The sequence below is a fragment of the Onychomys torridus genome, chromosome 20 (genome assembly GCF_903995425.1).
Source record: "Onychomys torridus chromosome 20, mOncTor1.1, whole genome shotgun sequence".
Taxonomy (NCBI): Eukaryota; Metazoa; Chordata; class Mammalia; order Rodentia; family Cricetidae; genus Onychomys; species Onychomys torridus.
The window spans coordinates 13,206,678-13,225,217 of record NC_050462.1 but is presented as its reverse complement, the minus strand read 5'-3'; the positions used below and the strand labels follow the sequence as shown (position 1 = coordinate 13,225,217).

Here is an 18,540-nt window from a genome sequence, read left to right as displayed (position 1 = left end):
GCTCCTGCCTTCAGATTCCTGCCCTGCTTGAGTTTCTGTCCTGACCTCCTTTATTAATCAACAGTGATGTGGAAATTAAGCCAAATAAACCCTTTCTTCCCCTAGTTGCTTTTGGTCATGGTGTTTCATCACAGCAACAGTAACTAAAACCCTAGCGAAGATGTAGGATTAGTTGATGTTGACTTGAAATAATCTGGGAACCAAGGCAGATAACAAAAAACAGCCAAAAGAAATGAGTTTAGTGTCATCCAAATGTACAGTCCAGAAAGAAAAGATGGAAACAATGTGTATGGATTGAGAAACAAGAGTTTTCAATGGCCATTTCCTTCAAGAAAACAAACCACAATGAACAATTCAGAAGCCAGTTTTAACAGGAACATCCCGAACTTCATTTTCATCTGGTAACTTTCATGAGATGAATGTGTAGGTGAATCATCTCCCGGTGGATTCTGACTTCAAATTTTGTATTCTCAGAGTTAATTTGCAGCTTTCCACCTTCAATTGGGAATTTAAAAGTGTAATTAAAAGAGAAAATGCTTTCAGGGTTTATAATTAAAATAGGTGCCAATGTTATTAGGCTGTAGGCCAGTTATTTAAAGAAGGGTTTAATGAATTCAGTTTCACTTGCAAAGGAAAAGCTGAAAAAAGAGTTATAGATTTCCATTCGACTCTTCATAGTACATTAAAAAGTTCTATATTGCACCATATATTTGTATCAAGAGTCTCCTCTTGTCACTACATATAACATCCTATTATGGAGTCCCTTCATTTTATATCAAGGAAGGGTCCCTTTTTTGAGTCATTAGTTTTTCAGTATCTCATAGATAAGGAGAGTACCTCCAGAAAGGGAATTCTGTAGTACCGGTGCTGATTTGCAATGTTAAGGTATTTTGACTTGGGCATCTAGTGAGAAGGATTAGGGAGTGAACAGTGTATTTGGGAGGAGATTCCAGAATGTATTCGGAGTGAGAAGGAACAGTCCACAGCAACAGGAGTGAACCAGTTCAAGAGCATTAGTGAAAATGTCATTTCTCTGGGTTTCTCAGACTGGGTGGAACATTAATGCCCTGAGTTACTTGGCTCCCCTGAATGTTCTTTGGGCCACAGAATGTCCTCAGGCAATGAGATACAGGATCTTGAGCTAGGAGACCACCTGCATATAAGTGTGGTGATATTGTGTTCCCCAAAATATTGTGCACCCTAATAAACTTATCTGGGGTCAGAGAACAGAACAGCCACTAGATATGAGGCCAGAAAATGGTGGCAAACACACCTTTAATCCTAGCATTCCAGAGGCAGAGATCCATTTGGATCTCTGTAAGTTCAAAGGCACACTGGAAACAGCCAGGTATGGTGACACACGCCTTTAATCCCAGGAAGTGATGGCAGGAAGCAGAAAGGTATATAAGGCGTGAGGACCAGGAACTAGAGCTGGTTAAGCTTTTAGGCTTTTGAGCAGCAGTTCAGCTGAGATTCTTTAGGGTGAGGACTCCGAGGCTTCCAGTCTGAGGAAACAGGATCAGCTGAGGAATTGGCAGGGTGAGGTTAGCTGTGGCTTGTTCTGCTTCTCTGATCTTTCAGCATTCACCCCAGTGCCTGGCTCCAGGTTTATTTTTATTAATAAGACCTCTTAAGATTCATGCTACATATAAGTGTCTGTCCCTGGAAGTTGTTGCATACTTCATGGAGACTGAGGAGGTAGGAGAGCCAGATCCGCTGTGGCTCCTAGTGAAGGTACATGTTTTCAAAAGGATTGCCAGGGTGAAAAGGATTGCCAGGGTGAAAAGAGATCCATTCTGTTCCATGATACTACATTTTCCTGTAGGAGCAAAAGTTTCCCCTGAGCCAGAACAATTAGAGCTGACTGTGAATACATGATTCGCATACAAAAAGGAAAAGAAACATAGTCATTTGATATAACTTCTCAATTTTCCCTCAAAATGACACAGCTTTAAAAGTAAGACTATCGCTTGATGCTGTGGGAAGTGCCGTCACGTGGTGTGGATGGGAGTGGAAGCTGAAGCAGCCCTTTTCCATTTCCTCAAGATATTCTCGTCTTCTGACCCAGAACTCCTTCTAAGATTCAATCCAAAGGCAATAATCAAAATGTCCACCAATATTATTCTACCTAATGATGTAATGATGTAACCATGGAGACTGGTCCCACTAGACAACTCAAAACGGTGAAGAAGTTTAGTTCTTATGCTATATTTATTACTACCCTCTAGACTGAGGTTTGCAAGTAACTCAATTTTGTAGGAATAAAATTAGATAATTGTTAGTGAAATGGAATATAAATGAGTATATTAATTTAAAAAATAATCAGCAAGAAAAGGACAGGAAAGACATCAGAATACTAACATTTACTGCCTAAAAGAAGTTGACTTAAATACAATTTTTAGGGTTTTTATACTAATATTTCTGACTAGATCATGTATTACTTTGACAACAAAATGGCACTTAAATGGTTTTAGGGTACAGTAATAGTTCCATTGAAAAGAATGCTCAAATAAATATGGGTTCTACTGTTAACATTTTGTATTTTTGACAGATAACTCAAGTATTTGACTCAGGAAAACCTCTTCTCAATAAAGACAACGTACAGGTAATAACAATATTTAGTGTGCAAATGTTCTGAGTCATTTCACCCTCTTTGGCAGGTACAGTATTTGATTTTGAAATCCTGCTCTACATGTACTCTTCTGTGTGTATTCTTCTCTCTCCTCCTCTCCAGGTCTATTGTTGACAAGGTCTCATGTAGCCCAAGCTGCCCTTAAACTCACTGTGTAGCCAAGGATATCCTTGAACTCCCAACCTTCCTGTCTCTCTCTCCTTTTTATTGTCTGCTAATAGGGTTTTGATCATAAAATTCTGAAACTAAAGTTAGAATTGTATCAAACTAACTTGATGTCTGGGCCAGTAACTAGCAGTGATTGCTCTGGCTTCTAGAACCAGATGTGTTCAGTTGGCTTGTCTAGCCATGTGTCCCTGGCTTTCCTAGTCAAATGTCTTGGTTGCCTAAAAGGTAACAACAGACTCCCATTGTAACTGAAGGACTTCTTCCTGTTTGGAGCAGCCCATGTGTTCATATGCAGCTCCTCTAATTTTCCCAAGAGCTTTTGCAAAATGAGGATGAGATTGTCTATTAACACCTGTCAGCCATCAAAACATTGGTATTTAAGCATTTGATTTCCTAGTGGCATTTAAATATTTTTGAAAACAACTTTAAAAAAATCTCATAATGTTATTAGCATTTTAAAGTGCTTACATGGAAGCCTTCTAGGATGACCTTCGTCATAATGGTTAGGGAGGAGCTATGGACAGAGAAGACATGAGTTCAGTAATCTAGGAGCAGTTAATGTGGACAGATAGATATTCGTGGGATTTATTGATTGATTGATTGATGGTAGCTAACAGCATTCAGTCTTTAATTAAGCTGTGGTGATTACTGTTCCTTGTCAACATGACTGGATTTAGAATCCCCATGGAAACAGACCTCTGGGTGTGTCTAAGAGGATATTTCCAGAAAGGCTTAACTAAAGAGAGAAGATCCACTCTAAATGTGATCAGCAACATCCCATGGCCCGGCTCCTGGGCTGAATGCAAGAGAACAAGTATTTAAATAAATGCCTAGCATCAGTGCTTTTCATTCTGCTTCTTTGAGGTAGATGTAGCATAACCAGCCTTCCTATGCTGCCATTCCCTCCTTGAGATGATGGACTGAACCCTCCAACTGGCCCAAACAAACGCTTATTTTCTTAATTTGCTTTGCAAGGTATCTTGTCAGAGCCATGAGGAAAGTAATACAAAGACATTGGTCCCCAAAGTGGGGTTGCTGCTGATAAAGCCTGATCATGTAGTGCTTAGGCCATTGGAAGCTATTGTTTTCCAGACCAATGAAGGAGAGCTTGAAGTTGTAGGCTAGAAAAGCCCTAGAATGTTATATAGAGAGCTAGTGATTCATTCTTGTGGGAGTTTAGAAAACCAGAATACCAAGAAGTTGTGGATGATGGAAGCCTGGCTCATGACATTTCAGAGGGGACCATGGACTTTATGGGGAATTAGATTAGAAGCCATTCATGTTATATTTTGGCAGAGAATCTGGTTGTATTTTGCCCATGCCTAACAACTTCATTGAGCTGGATTCAAAAGCAGTGAAAGATTTTATTTGGCAGAGGAAATTTCAAGACAGGGTGGCTTTGTGTTGTGCCATAGGGTGGCACTGACTAATTTCACTTAGATTTGCAGAGAGATGGGGCAGCAAATGGTACAGAAAGATGTGAAAAATATAAAGTTTTTTACAGAATGGAGTGTGTGAGCATTTAAAGTTGCTCACATGATTGTTGTAGAGGAAGCCACAGCATCATTGTTGAAGAGATTAGCACACTAAAGGGATGATACCCAGTGCTATACAACGGGAAGACAGCAAGCGCCCTGAGGGCAAGACTCTACCAGTCAAATGTGAGAAGGGAAGTTGTGGGGGAGAGAGCATAACTCACAGTGCTACCGAGGAGGCCGCCAGTGCCACACTCTCCACCTAGAAGAGGGTTTCCTCAGGGTCAGCCTCCAGTCCACATAGTACTGGCTTTGTGTGAAAAAGGAAAGCAAGTTGAACACCAGCATTCAACTCTCTTTTTCCTGATTGTGGATGCAGTGTGTCCATGCTCCTCCATGTTCCTGGTGCAGTGGGAGTTTGGTAAACCAGAATATTCTACCCTATTGTGGGGTAGAATAACCCTGCCTTTCTGAAGCTGCTTTTTCGAGCATTTTGTCATAGCATCAAAAGTAGCTAATAAATAAGGTATTTATTTTAAGTAACTTAAAAGCCGTATCCTCAAAACTGCTTTATCTTTGTTTTCTTTAATTTTGATAAATCATAGAGCCTCTCTTTGTTAAATGTAATCTCACTACTTTTCTATTATTGTGCACTTTATATCATAAAGTCCACTTTGAATTATGTTACATATCATTCAATATTTTTTCCTAAGATTTTATTTTAATTCATAAGCAAGCTGCCTGAAATGAAAGGACTGGTATTAGGAAGATAAAAATTCATATTCATGTTTAGGTGTTCTAAAACCGTGGGGAGGTTAGGAATATTTCTTTCTTTCCAGTCACAAATGCCAGGTCAGCCTAAAAACACATTTCTTATGGAGCAGTGTCTGGTCTGAAAAGAATGTCTGTCTGATCATCTCTTTTGACTCAAAAAGAAACTGACAGCATAATGGAAACCCAATTTCTATTAGCTAATTAATTAAAACAGTACTGTTGGCCTGCTTAAGACTCTTCAGATTACACTTTGCATTTTCTGCATAGAGGGAGAGAAAGGAGTGTTAAATAGCATTACTAATTAATCTTCCTTTGATCCTCAAGTGTTTGTGTGTAATTGTCAAGGCTCATTAAATCAGTTTGCTGAGGAGGGAAGAGAAGAGAAATGTCCTCCCTCTCCTCACCCCCAGCCAGTCTGTAGTTTCTTCTCTGGATAGGGAGGACTAATGATTTTCCTGGTGCCATGGTGGGTCTGCACCTCTGGCCCAGTGGGTGTTCCACATCTGCTCTTCCATACACATTGGTTTCAACCCATAGAATAGATTAACAGAGGAGGAGCAGAGACCAAACCACCTAATCTGCCCACACCTGTCACAGTTGCTTCAAATTCTCCCAAATGATGGAATTATTTTCTTGTTTATGTAAGGCAAGTAGTTTCTCTCTTTTCTATAATAGATAGCCCCAGCATCTTCTTTCTTTATCAGTTCAAAAATGATTAATAGTCTGTTGCATCCAAGGCACTGTTTGTTCTATGGCCAGCGACCATTGCCAGTGAGCGTCACAGGCCAACACCAAGTCCTTATAGAGCTTACACTTTAATGCACAGGACTAGTGAAAATAAATGTCATAAACACAAGGAAGTGGCTCACAGTGTATATTGGAAAAGACCCAGAAATGGGTGTGCAAAAAGAATTGGGAGCATTGTAGTAAGTGGGGGTTGTAAAATCAAATGGGGCGAGCAAGTTCATCTTCCCTTAAAAATAGATGTGACTCATGCAATTTCAAGAAAGAGTCATCTAGAAACAGGGAATAAGTGCAGAGGTCTTAAAGTGAACTTGCTTGGATTGGTGATAGCTGTCCTGACTAGTGTGGCTAGAGCTGCATGGATGGTGGGGGAGTAGCAGTACTTAAGGTCAGAGAGGTCAAACTGAGAAGTCTTGTAGGGACATTGCAACATAGACTCTTCACTGAGCAAAATGGGGAGCCATCAGAGAGCTTTGAGCAAAAGTGGGGTCTGATCCACTTGGGTTTTTCTTTTTCTTTTTATGCTTTACATTTTGTTATATATTTGGGTAAGTGGGGCACATGCCACGGCATGCCTGTGGAGATCAGGAGATAACTTCTGGGAGTTGGTTTTCTTTTGCTATGTAGGTTCCGAGGGGCCTCAGGATTGGTGACCAGCACCTTTATTCACAGAACCACCTCACTGGCCTCCAGTTTTAAAGAAATCTCTGAATATCAGTCAGTAAACAATATAGACATATTTTCATTCCTCAGTAGTCAGGGAGAGGGAATGGCGTGGTCAGAATTTAGAAGAGAAAGAGGGTGGGAAATGACTAGGTTGGATAGACAGGCAATCTCTGAGATGATCGCTGCCAATGGTCCTGAATGTAGGACCACTTGCACCGTTGTGTGATTTTCCACTGCCCTCTACTGTAGACCATCAAATGAACTTGAGTCCTGACCGCAAAGGAAGTGTGTATGAGATGGAGAGAGGCTTGGGAAGGGCATGATTGAGCATGGATGCTGAGCTGGGTAAGGAGACTGTTTTCCTGTTCTTGTCCAGTCTGTGCTCTTGGTAACTTGGAACAGCCTGTGGGTGTGACTGTCGAGCCCCTGCAGTCTCCCTGAGTTGATGAGGAGTCTGTTCCCTCACTCTGACCCCAGGTTTGGTGGCTCACTATGTGGCAGGGCAGGATGTGTGTGTGCTGGGGAGGTGGAGTGGTGCTGCCATTAATGGAACTATCATGTCTGATGCTTCATCTGACACCCAATTAGAAAAATGAAATGGGACCAAAACTACCACATGAAAAGATATTTAACCAACTTCTCCCTTTCCACATCTCATTTGTAGGCGCTTGAAGATTTAGTGAACAGAGGCTTGCCTCTCATTCTCGTTACTCTTGGCCATCAGCATCTCTTAAATAAATTTAATTTTGTCAAGGCATACTTCTTCATAAGTCTGGCTGCAACGATAAACTGTATCCCAGATAATTCACCAAGAACACTGTACCATGCGGTTGTTGACAAGAGCAAACCCAACCTCCCAAACCTGAAAGGTGAGCTTTGTTTTTCATTCCTGCTTTTTCCTTGTTTCCTCAACCACTAACCACCCGCTCCCAATAATCCATATAAATATGTATGAGCAATATAGGTGGGTTTAGGTACCTGCCAGCTGGGGAGGAGGCTGAGGGTGGGAGCCACCCAGGCCTTTGGAATTTGCCCCATGTTGGGTGCCAGATATTGGTTTAAATATTAAGGCAACTCCATGTAGTTAAAAGGGAGGTTTATTTTGTGGGAGTAACTTACACGTGAAGGGATAGGTTACAGGGTCTGGGAAAGGTGAAGCGTAGTCCAGTGGTGTTCTCTGGAGAACTCTGCTCAGTCTACCTCCAGTGTCCAGGATCCAAAGAACCAAGAGAGCTGGCTCATCCAGACCTTGGGTCTTTAGGGTTCTCTCTCAGCTCCGCCTTGTAGGCATGACAGTTACTGAAGCCTCAGTGGGGATGGCACTTCTAGGTCAAAGTTGGAATGGCTACCCACTACAGGTTTCTTCCTTCTCTCTCTCCCTCTCATTTTTTCCTACACTCTCCTTCCCTTTTCTTTCTGCCATGCTTGGTTTCAGTCAGTTCTTTTTTCCACATCATTGAAAGGTAAAGTTAGGTAGTTGTGGGTTCTCTTCCTTCTTCCCCAGTATAGGTATTTATCACTGTAAAATCCTTTGTGTAGATTTATTTTGCTACATCCTGTAAGTTGGAGTTATATATTTGTAATTTGTCTCAAAATAGCATTTTAATTTTCCCTTTGACTTCTTATTGGGCCCATTGATTGTTCAGAGCCTGGCATTAAATTCCCACGCACTTGACAAATTTCCACAATGTCTCTTGCTTGTTAATTTCACTTCATACTGTTTACCACTCTAAGTTGGCACTGTGGACCTATGAGAGAGGAGCCTAAACCTAAACAAAAACAATGAAGAACCAACTCTATTCAGAGCGTCAGACAACGTCTACTCTGAGAGTCATAGGAGTAAAGTGTCCAATCATAGGACCATGCTGCATGTGGCAGGCAAGCCACATGGGACAAAACCATGTTTTTCTATAGAGCCATATAAACAAGTGACAAGAGCCAATTTAATGAGTAATCTAAAGCAAACTCACCCCACCTGCTGCACTTGGGAGAGGCACGAGAGCACCTTCCAAGAACAATTTCATGTTTTCCAGGAAATGAATCACAAGAGCCTTGTTTTGTTTTCTTGTGGCTTTCTTACAAGCACTCAGAAGTCTCCTCACACAGCTCCATTCTTGGACCATGTTCTGACACACACTATTGCAACTGAGAAATATAACTGATGTAGCTTGAGACCTCTTAAGTTTCATCAGGCTTGTTTTGTGGCCTAAGATCCATCGTAGTGAAAATTTTTTTGTGTACCTGGAGAGAATGTGTATTCAAATTCTGTTGAATGGTGTGGTCTGTAAATGTCTGTTAAAGCCATTCGGTTTGCATTGCTGTTCAAGTCCTCTGTTCCCTGCTGACTGTCAGCCTAGACAATCTATTTTGGGAAGCAGGGTGTTGAGGTCTCCTGCTGTTTCTTTATTGCTGTGTCTCCCTTTGATGCTACTTGTTATTACTGTGTATATCTTGGTGCTTAAAATATACATATATTTACAATCACCGAATTTTTTTTTTTTTTTTTGAAACAGGGTTTCTCTGTGTAGTTTGGTGCTTGTCCTGGATCTTACTCTGTAGCCCAGGCTGGCTTGGAACTCACAGAGATCCGCCTGACTCTGCCTCCCAAGTGCTGGGATTAAAGGCATGCACCACTGCCACCCAGCAATTATTGCATGTTCTTAGTGTAGTAAGCCTCTGGTGGTTTGAAAGAAAATGGTCTCCAAAGGGAGTGGTACTATTAGGAGGTGTGGCCTTGTTGTGGGAAGTGTGTCACTGTGGAGGTGGGCTTTGAGGTCTCATATATACTTACGGTACTACCCAGTGACTCATTCTACTTCCTGAGGTGGACTAGGGTAGTGCTGCTCCTTCTCCAGCACCATGTCTGCCTGCATGCCACCATGCTCCCCACCATGATGATAATGGACTAGATCCTGAAACTGTAAGCCTCCATCTCAATTAAATGTTTTCCTTTATAAGAGTTGCTGTGGTCATGGTGTCACAGCAATAGTAACCCTAACTACAACAGAGTCCTTTATCATTTTATGATGTCTGTGTCTGTGACCATTTCTGAATGTCTCTTTTGTTAAATGTAAGTTTACGCCACTTTGATTGCCATTTATGTGGAATACCTTTTTCCATTCCTTCAGTTTCGGACTATGTGCATTTTTAAACTCAACAATATAATTTGAAATTATTACTTTACACATTTTGACAACTTTTAAAGAAGCTGTAATAAGAAAGCAGAGCAATTGCATGCTTACAACTCTAGCTCTGGTAGTCCACTTTATCATTTGGGTCCTTGTAATCTATCCCTTATTCATGGCATCGGGGAGAATTTCCTTAGTCCAATACAGCCGTCACTCCCTGCATTGGTGCTGTTATTCATAAACATATCACATGCTGCTTGCTTTAGGGATCCAGTGTTTGGTACACAGGATTTTATACAGTTCCTGGTTGGTGAAACCCAGAGAAAAAAGGGGAAGTGCACATACAGCATCTTTCACAACACAATCAGCCACACTGCTGCCCCCGACTTTTCATGTGGATTTGGATCATCCATCATCCAGGGTCACTTGCTGTTAGCCCTCCACATCTCTTTTATACTTACATTTATGGTGTGTCTGAGAGCAAAGATTTTCAGTCTCTCTTTAACTTAAGAGATCTCTTGGCCTTCTTTCTGAAAGATCACTTTTGGCTTTGGGAGTCATAGTTGACAAACTGCTAGTCACTCTGAAGGTGTTACAGCATGTTCTGTCTTCCATTGTTTTTAACGAGAAGCTGGGAATTAATTTTGATAAGTAATTTTCTTCCTACTGCTTTCACAATTTTCCTCTTACTGATTTTCTTTTTTTGTTATTTATTATATTTGTGTTTTAATTTTACACATCCTCTCATATTACTAGTATGTTCTATTTATGGATCTTATTTTTTATTTTGAGACAGGATTTCTGCATGTAGTTTTGTTTCCTGTCCTAGATCTCACTCTGTAGACCAGGCTGGCCTCTAACTCATAGAGATCTGCCTGCCTCTGCCTCCCGAGTGTTGGGATTAAAGGCATGCGCCACCACAGCCTGGCTATGGGTCTCTTTATAGTTATTTACTGGGAGTTTGTTGAGCAATCTGGATGTGTTGATGGTTTCCTAACGAAGTTCAGGAATATTTCTGTGTGTATACATGTATATGTGGGCACACATGTCTGCGTGTTCACATGCCCAGGCCAGAGGAAGGTGTTTCATATCTTCCTCTATCATTTTCCACTTTATTTGTTGAGACAGGATGTCTTATTACATGTGAAACTTGTTGATTAAATGAAGCTGGCTGGTTACAGAGCTCCCAGGATCTACCTGTCTCTGTGACTACACTGGACACATATGTAAGCATACACAGCCATGCCCAGCTTCTACCTTAGAACTGGAGATTTGAACTCAGGTCCTAGTGCTTTCACTGAAAGTGCTTTTATCCACTGAACCATCTTTCTAGTCCATTTTGGAGGACTTTTAAACTATTCTTTTTTTTTTTCTTTTTTAAATTTAAGTAGTGTGTGTATATCAGAAAATGGCATCATGTCTTCCTCTACTGATCCTTGTTTTGTTTCCTTGAGAAGGGTCTTTCACTGTTTTGCTGTTTGCCTGGCCAGTGAACTCCTGGATCTACCTGTCTCTGCTTTTCTAATGCTGGGGTCTCAGGCATCCACACCAGGGTTTTTCATGGCTCCTGTGGAGGTCAGAGGATAACTTTATGTAGCCGATTCTCTCCTTCCATCTTTCCATAGATTCCTGGGATTCAGGCTCACATGGCAAGGAGCTTCTACTCTTTAAACTATCTGGTCAACCCCAGCTACTACTTCTTTACTTCTTTCTTCTGTCTTTCCTTCTCTCCCCTCTCTCTGTTACTCCTATCATGAATGGGTAGCAAGCTTAATGAAAACTCAGATTTTATTGGTACTATGTGTTTTTCTTCATGCTTTCTTTTTCTGATTTATCAAAATTTTTTTCTTTTACTGGTCCTAATTTAATGTGGAGCCCCTGGTGTCAGTGTTTTATTTTACTTATTATATATTTTAGCTCTGTAATTTCAAGGAGTTATATTTTGCAATTTATTCACCAATGCCTTTGATTTGATCAAACATTGTCACCAATCCTCTCTTTATATCATCAATTATAGTTTGCTCTAGTTCTTCTTAGAACTACTTGTGAGTAGCCTGCTGGATTCATGGTGTGGTTTGGTTATTTAGTGTCTCATCCTATGTCTTGAAGGCTTGGTCCCTTGCTAGTGGCTCTAGTCATCAAGAGGGGATTGAATCATGAGAATCCTAACTTTATCAGTAGATAATTCACTGATACATTCAGAGCTGAATGAGATATTAGGAGGTGGAGCTCAGTTGGAAGAAGTTGTCCATAGAGGGCATGTCTTGGAAGGGGATCTCTTCTTATCCCATCTCTTTTCCCAGCCCACACCACCACCCTAGGAGAGGCAGTGTCATCTAGACTTTCTCTTACTCTCCCAGATTCCACCAAGCTGTTAAGCTCTGTGAATTGCCTGCTGATTACACCATTATTTGGACAACTTCTTGGGGGCATAATTTGCCCTTCTTATCATATAGTCAAGGGATAATTCTGAAATCAGAGCTCAGAACAAGTTCTGAGCTATGAAGGACCCTGAATTTCTCTCGCTCTAGTACTTTCCAACAATGCAGCCAACGCACAATTTAGCTTGTGTATCTGATTGAATCCATCAACATTTTCTAGACCTTTCTCTGTAACCACTGCTGTTCTTGAGCATGTCATTAGAGTTGAACTTCTCCAAGCTCAGCTACAGCTGAAATTGTTAAGTTGATTTGCCCATTTGCCATATGCCTTAGCACACTTTCCCAGAGACTATAAGACATTTTAAAAACAATTTCCCCATGAAGTAGGTTCTGAGAGCTCCTTGAATTCTCATGCTAGAAGTTGATCTCTCTAGTCTCTTGTTTTTTTCTGAGAAAAAAGTCTAAATCTATCCCTTTTACTTAGCTGACCCCTAAGCCTCCTGTTTTATGAGAATAGCAAGGATTGCGATGGAAGAAGTCAGTGCCAAGTCCCATTTGATTCTAAAATCCTTCCTTCCATTTGTCAAATTTGTAGGTAGATAATGTTTCTGTAGCAATGTGTAGGGACTTGAGATTATGCATCTGGTTGGCTGATACAACCAAAGACTTTTAACTAAATCCTGCTTCAGAATAAGGGCAGACTTTAGATTGGAGATCAGGTATTTGGGAGCTACTTAACTACATTGCTTGAATAGACTTGCTGTTCCAGATGGTCCCACTTTCTGCTATTATAGCAAGGGCTTCTATATATCAATAAGAACCAATGCTCCTGCTGTGGTTTGAAGGAATGGTCCCCACAGACTATGTGTTTGAATTCTTGGCCCACAGGAGTGGCACTGTTAGGAGGTGTGGCCTTATTGGAGTAGGTGTGGTTTTGTTGAAGGAAGTGTCTCATTGTGGATGCAGGCTTTCACATTTCATATGCTCCAGCCACACCAGTGTAGTAGTCTCCTTCAGCTGCCTTTGGATCTAGATGTAGAACTCTCAGCTCCTTCTCCAGCACCATGTTTACCTGCTTCCCACCATGTTGATAATGGACTAAAGCTCTAAAAATGTAAGCCAGCCCCAGTTAAATGTTTTTCTTTATAAGATTTGCTGTGGTCATGGTGTCTCTTCACAGCTATGAAACCCTAATTAAGACAGCTTCCAAGGATGTTTTGTTGTTGTTGTTGTTGTTTATTTGAAATGTTAGAAATTTATGAAAGACCAGGAGAAGAACCACAATTTTATATCAGAAATTAATAACCTGAGTCACATCATTCAGCATGAAAAGGATCTTTCCAGTGCTGTCTGATTTGTTGCAAGAATAAGCATCAGCATTCTGAGGTATATTTAGGGAATGTCGATCCACATATGAGTTTCTAATGTTCATTGTTGATTTTGTTTAATTGTATTTATTTATGTATCTCATGAATGATAGATTTTTAACAAATATAAGTACTATTTAAACTATTCATTGATCCTTGATATTTCTAAATAATCTCATGTCTTTAGATTTTTTTCCAAAAGATAATGAAAACTCACACTGTCAGCTTTCAAGATTTAGAGATGAGTACACTCTTAGCATGATAAAGGTAAGCCTGAATGTTTCTTTTTTTTTTTCAAATCATGGTAAATTATTTATCAAAAATGCTTACTACAAAATAGGTATTTTGCATGGTGTTTTAATTCTCGTATTTCTATGATGTAGCTGTTAATCATTTTTTACTACACCGTGTTTCATAAAAAACAAAACAAAACACAATGAAGGTTGCCAGGCCTTTAATCCCAGCACTCAGGAGGAAGAGGCAGGTAGATCTCTGTAAGTTTGAGACCAGCCTGGGCTACAGAGAGAGTGTCTTCTGCCATATTGGTTCTGTTTACAATTGATTGTATATCATAAAATCTCATAACCTCCATATTACCAATTAAGTAATCAGAATTTAACTTGGAATACAGTCTGCCTTCATTATGGATTCTGTCTGCTAATTAGCCCATTTGCTAACATTTACTTGTAACTGCAGAAAGCACACTCTTGACACCCACACTTTTATAATCATTTGTGGATGTGCTCAGTATGTCAAAAATCTTTGATCATAAAAATATATGTGTACCCAGTATGCATGTGACTGACCATGTGGAAGAGTTTCTTCACTGATGCTTTGTTTCCTCCCTCTCTCAGACTGCCAGGACCTTCTGCACTTCTCGGGTCCTGGCAGAGTGACTCTTACCAGAATCTTCAGATTCTGGGGGATTTGGGAATATTTGGATAGACATCACTGCTTGAGCATCCCCAATCTAAACATCTAAATACTTCAGTATCTGTTGCTTTTTGGAATGCCATGTCAATGCTTAAAATATTTGAGCTTTATATTTTTTGCATTAGTAATCCCCAAACATGTGCTATATCCTCTTACTGTATTTCTGTTGTCAATGAGTTTTGTGATATAAAATGTCCCTCATGCAGAATATTATGATGATGTGTAGGTGGATTTTTCTGTCCCACCTGTCAGCTCCCAAATAACTGACATGGAGACTTCTTATTAATTATAAATGATCAGTCGATAACACAGGTTGGTTACTAGCTAACTCTTACATTTTAAATTGACCCATATTTCTTATCTACCCTCTGCCATGTGGTGGTACCTTCTTTCAACACAGCACGGTCATCTTGCTTCTCTCTGCATCTGCTTGAGACTCCCCAGACTCCACCCCTCTTCTTCCCAGCATCCTCTCAACTTGGCTGTCCTACCCATCCTCTACCTGTCCAGCTATTGGCCAGTCCGCTTTTTCGTTAACCAATGAGAATAATACACATTTGCAGTGAACAAAGTTTGTTCCACAGCAGTGGCGTCTTGTGTTTGTGATGTGCCTTACAGAGAAAATAGACACACCATATACACAGTATTCAGTCATGAGCTGCAGCTCTTTTGTCAAGAGTGAGGCTCTGTCTCTGAATTTGTGTGACCCTGTGGTGCTCTTTCTTTAGTCACTTTTACTGAGTGAGGCTGAAGACAGGCTCAACTGCCTGGTGTCTGAGATAGAGCATCAATGTCACAAGCCCCTCTGTCAATGCTCTGTTGGGGAGCTGGAGACCATGGTGGAGGCCAGACTGCAGCTGGCAGCAATCGCCCTACAGAGACACCGGGCAGCGTACGGGTGAGTCTCCTGGAAGAAGAGGAGCACTACCTAATCCCCTCATCCTTTGACCCCTTACCCCCTTCCTCTTATCCCTTACCCTCTCATCCTCTCACGCCTCATCCCTTCATCCCCCCTCATCCTCTCACGCCTCATCCCTTCATCCCCCCTCATCCTCTCACACCTCATCCCTTCATCCCCCCTCATTCTCTCACACCTCATCCCTTCATCCCCCCTCATCCTCTCACACCTCATCCCTTCATCCCCCCTCATCCTCTCACGCCTCATCCCTTCATCCCCCCTCATCCTCTCACCCCTCACCCCCTCTTTCTCTCATCCCTCATCCCCTCATCTTCTCATCCCTCGCCCCTCATCCCCCCACTCCCCTTATCTCCATCACCCCTCACTCTCCTTACCCACTTACCCCAAAAGTCCCAGTTCCCTATCATTTGGTGGCAATGGGAAGTTGTTCATTCTCATGTGTTGGATATTCACATCTTATAAGTTTTGGAGAGTCCTAGATCTATAGGGGTGTACAGGGTTTTAAAATTCATTTTTACATAGAACACATCAGTTTTCCATAAAGAAATTCCTTTATTAAACACACTAGGTAGGATGTTTAATATATAAAATGAACACGTTAATGGTGCTTGAATTTAGGTTATTTTTTAACAAGAAATTCAATTTTTATAGTTTTTTTTAAACACATAAAGCCTTTGGAGTATTATTTTTTCTTAAGCACCAGAGAAAAATATGAAAAGGGGGCTTGAGAGATTGTTCAGCAGTTAAGAATATTCTTCGGGAGCATCCAGATGGGGTGACTACCTGTAATCCAGCTCTGGGGAATCCAGTGCCCTCTTCTGGCCTCTTCAGTCTTCTTCAGCCACTGCTGTACATCACACACACACACACACACACACACACACACACACACACAAAATTAAAAAGACAAAGAAGATCTGGGTTTAAAAAAGTAGCATCACCTGACCTGTTGAGGGTGGGACTGTGTGAGACCCTGGTGAGGGCTGGACTGTGTGAGAAGCTGATTATGTAATGCAGTGCATCAGAGCTTTTAATTCACCTCGGTCATTGATTCTTTCACTAGCTGTCTCACGACCACACACTGATGATGCAAAGTCACCCTTATCCACATGCTCACGGCCATGTATACAATAGCACCAGTACAGAGAACTCTTTACAGTCACAGAAATAGTCTTCCAGTGGGTTTCCATGCCACTGGTGATAAACACATCTGTGTCATGAAGTCCTCGGACACATTCACTAGTGGTTTGTTGACTAATACATATACTTGTATCGTTCACTGAAAATAGTTTGGAGCATTGACACTATGCTAAGCACAGGTCAGTGTGTGTAGCCTGTACAAAATGCATAGCAGTACTGATGAAAACCCTCTGGTCAGGAAGTGTATCTTCTAGCAGATGATAAGCAGGCTGCTAATACACTTCAACCATAAGTGAGTCAGCTGCATACCATGTCTGAAACCATAAACTCCAGGAGACCATCAGGAGTAGAGACATTGGGCTTGAGGGAAGAGAAGGAGTTGTTTGAAGATGATGTACTATGGCTTGATACAGTTGAGTGGTAGACTGTGTATGTATCATGTCTGAAGCTCAGGATTTAAGTCCTATCATTTAAAGAGATAAAAAGTTATGTGTTGTAACAGAGAGTATGGGTCAATTTTTATGCTCACTGCTGACAGCCTTTGGGTCCTACCACTCCCCTTCTTGTACCCAGCACCTGTGTGAGCAGGTAACAAGGATCAGTTATGCCACTCTGGTGCTGGTAGGATGTTTAGATTCATGACCTGTGTATAGGAACCCTTACCCAAATTCCATCATCCAGCAAGTACCATAAAACTAAAACAAACCAGCTCCTTTCCTCATTTTCTCGAGACATAGCCAAGCTTTCCAGTGACCTACCACATTCTCTCTAGAAGGCCTAGTGATATACTCAGCAGATTCACACATTGGCTTATGTACATTGTATATGGATTGTATTCTAGAGACAGAATGAGGGGTAATTTTTCCATTTCTAAGCAGTCATAAAAATCTATAAGCTCTCTGTGGAGCAGTGGTTCTCAGGGAATGCAGGTGACTGGTAACGTCTGAGACCTTTGAAGGTGGGGGTCTGAAGACTGAAATACTCTATTAGAACTAAGATGTGATCACCTGACTCACCGTATTATGCATCGATGCTGCCCAAACAACTCTAAAACTTCTGACCCCTCAGCATGAATCATGAAATGGGAAAAAACTATGACATTATGGACTTTAATATTGCTCATGTGCAATTAAAAACAAAAGCAAAAGCCAGCTGGAGTCTGGAAAAGATGACTCAGAGGGTAAGATCAATTTCTGTCAAGCCCTATGACCCAAGTTCAATCCCTGGGACCTGCATGGTGGAAGAAGAGAAGAAGAGAAGAGAAGAGAAGAGAAGAGAAGAGAAGAGAAGAGAGAGAGAGAGAGAGAGAGAGAGAGAGAGAGAGAGAGAGAGAGAGAGATTAAAGCCAACTTCATTGAATATTGCCTTTGATGAAGAAGTAGATGCTGTGGCATTTGGACTGTCTACCCTACAGTGTGGCCCTTCCCAGGCTGGTGGGATCTTCAGTGGGCTGTTTGTCTGGGTGTTTCTGCAGTGTACCAGTGCTGATGGCTGTCTTTCAAAGGAACACATGGGTGAGAGAATCGAGAGCTGAACAAGATGCTCTTTTCGTGGAAGACCATCTTTATTTGAAAAAAAACAACTGACAGACTGTAGCTGTTCAACTTGGGATATTTGGCAGACATTTTCTTGAAAACGATTATGTTACTTGTAGGAACAGAGCTGGTAGTATCTGTTCCCTGTGATAGAATTTGAACTTTCAAAGGAACATCTGAAATTTGGAGAATATTTATTTGTCACATGAACATGAGAGTTTGGTTATATGAGTGGTAATATTCATAGAAATATTGTTGACGTATATAATGAAGTATTTCAATAATTGATGTATTTACATAACTCATTTTCCTGATGACTAGTGCTCAGTATTTCAAAAGCTTCTTGAGTCCAGCAGAGTAATAGGTTTCAATGTAGGAAACCTTCATCAGAGTGTGCTACAGGATTCTATATGGCTGCAAACATTTAAGAAACTATCAAAGGAAAATGTTTGTAGCTATCTGGAGAGGCCAATTGGGGGCCTGGGCAATGGCTCAGTGGGCAGAGTGCTTGCTGAACAAGCGTGAAGACCTGAGCAATGATCTCTGGCACCTAGGTTAAAAAACCTGGTGGTATGCACCTGTAACCTAGTGTGGGAGTGGGAGGGAGCAGAGATAGGAGGATCCCCAGAGCTTGCTGCTCAGTCAGCCTAGCCAGTCAATGAGAGCCATGTTCATCGA

The 18,540-nt window shown here is 41.2% G+C and overlaps 1 protein-coding gene across 1 annotated transcript in view; it reads left to right on the top strand.

Moving 5' to 3' along the window:
- The window catches only part of Cfap54 (cilia and flagella associated protein 54), a 286,067-nt gene that overhangs the window by 166,262 nt on the left and 101,265 nt on the right, over positions 1-18,540 (top strand). The window contains exons 48-51 of the mRNA XM_036170056.1: positions 2,552-2,605; positions 7,124-7,328; positions 13,523-13,602; positions 14,997-15,166. Coding sequence (XP_036025949.1) covers positions 2,552-2,605; positions 7,124-7,328; positions 13,523-13,602; positions 14,997-15,166 — 509 coding nt within the window. The remainder of the gene's footprint in view (positions 1-2,551; positions 2,606-7,123; positions 7,329-13,522; positions 13,603-14,996; positions 15,167-18,540) is intronic.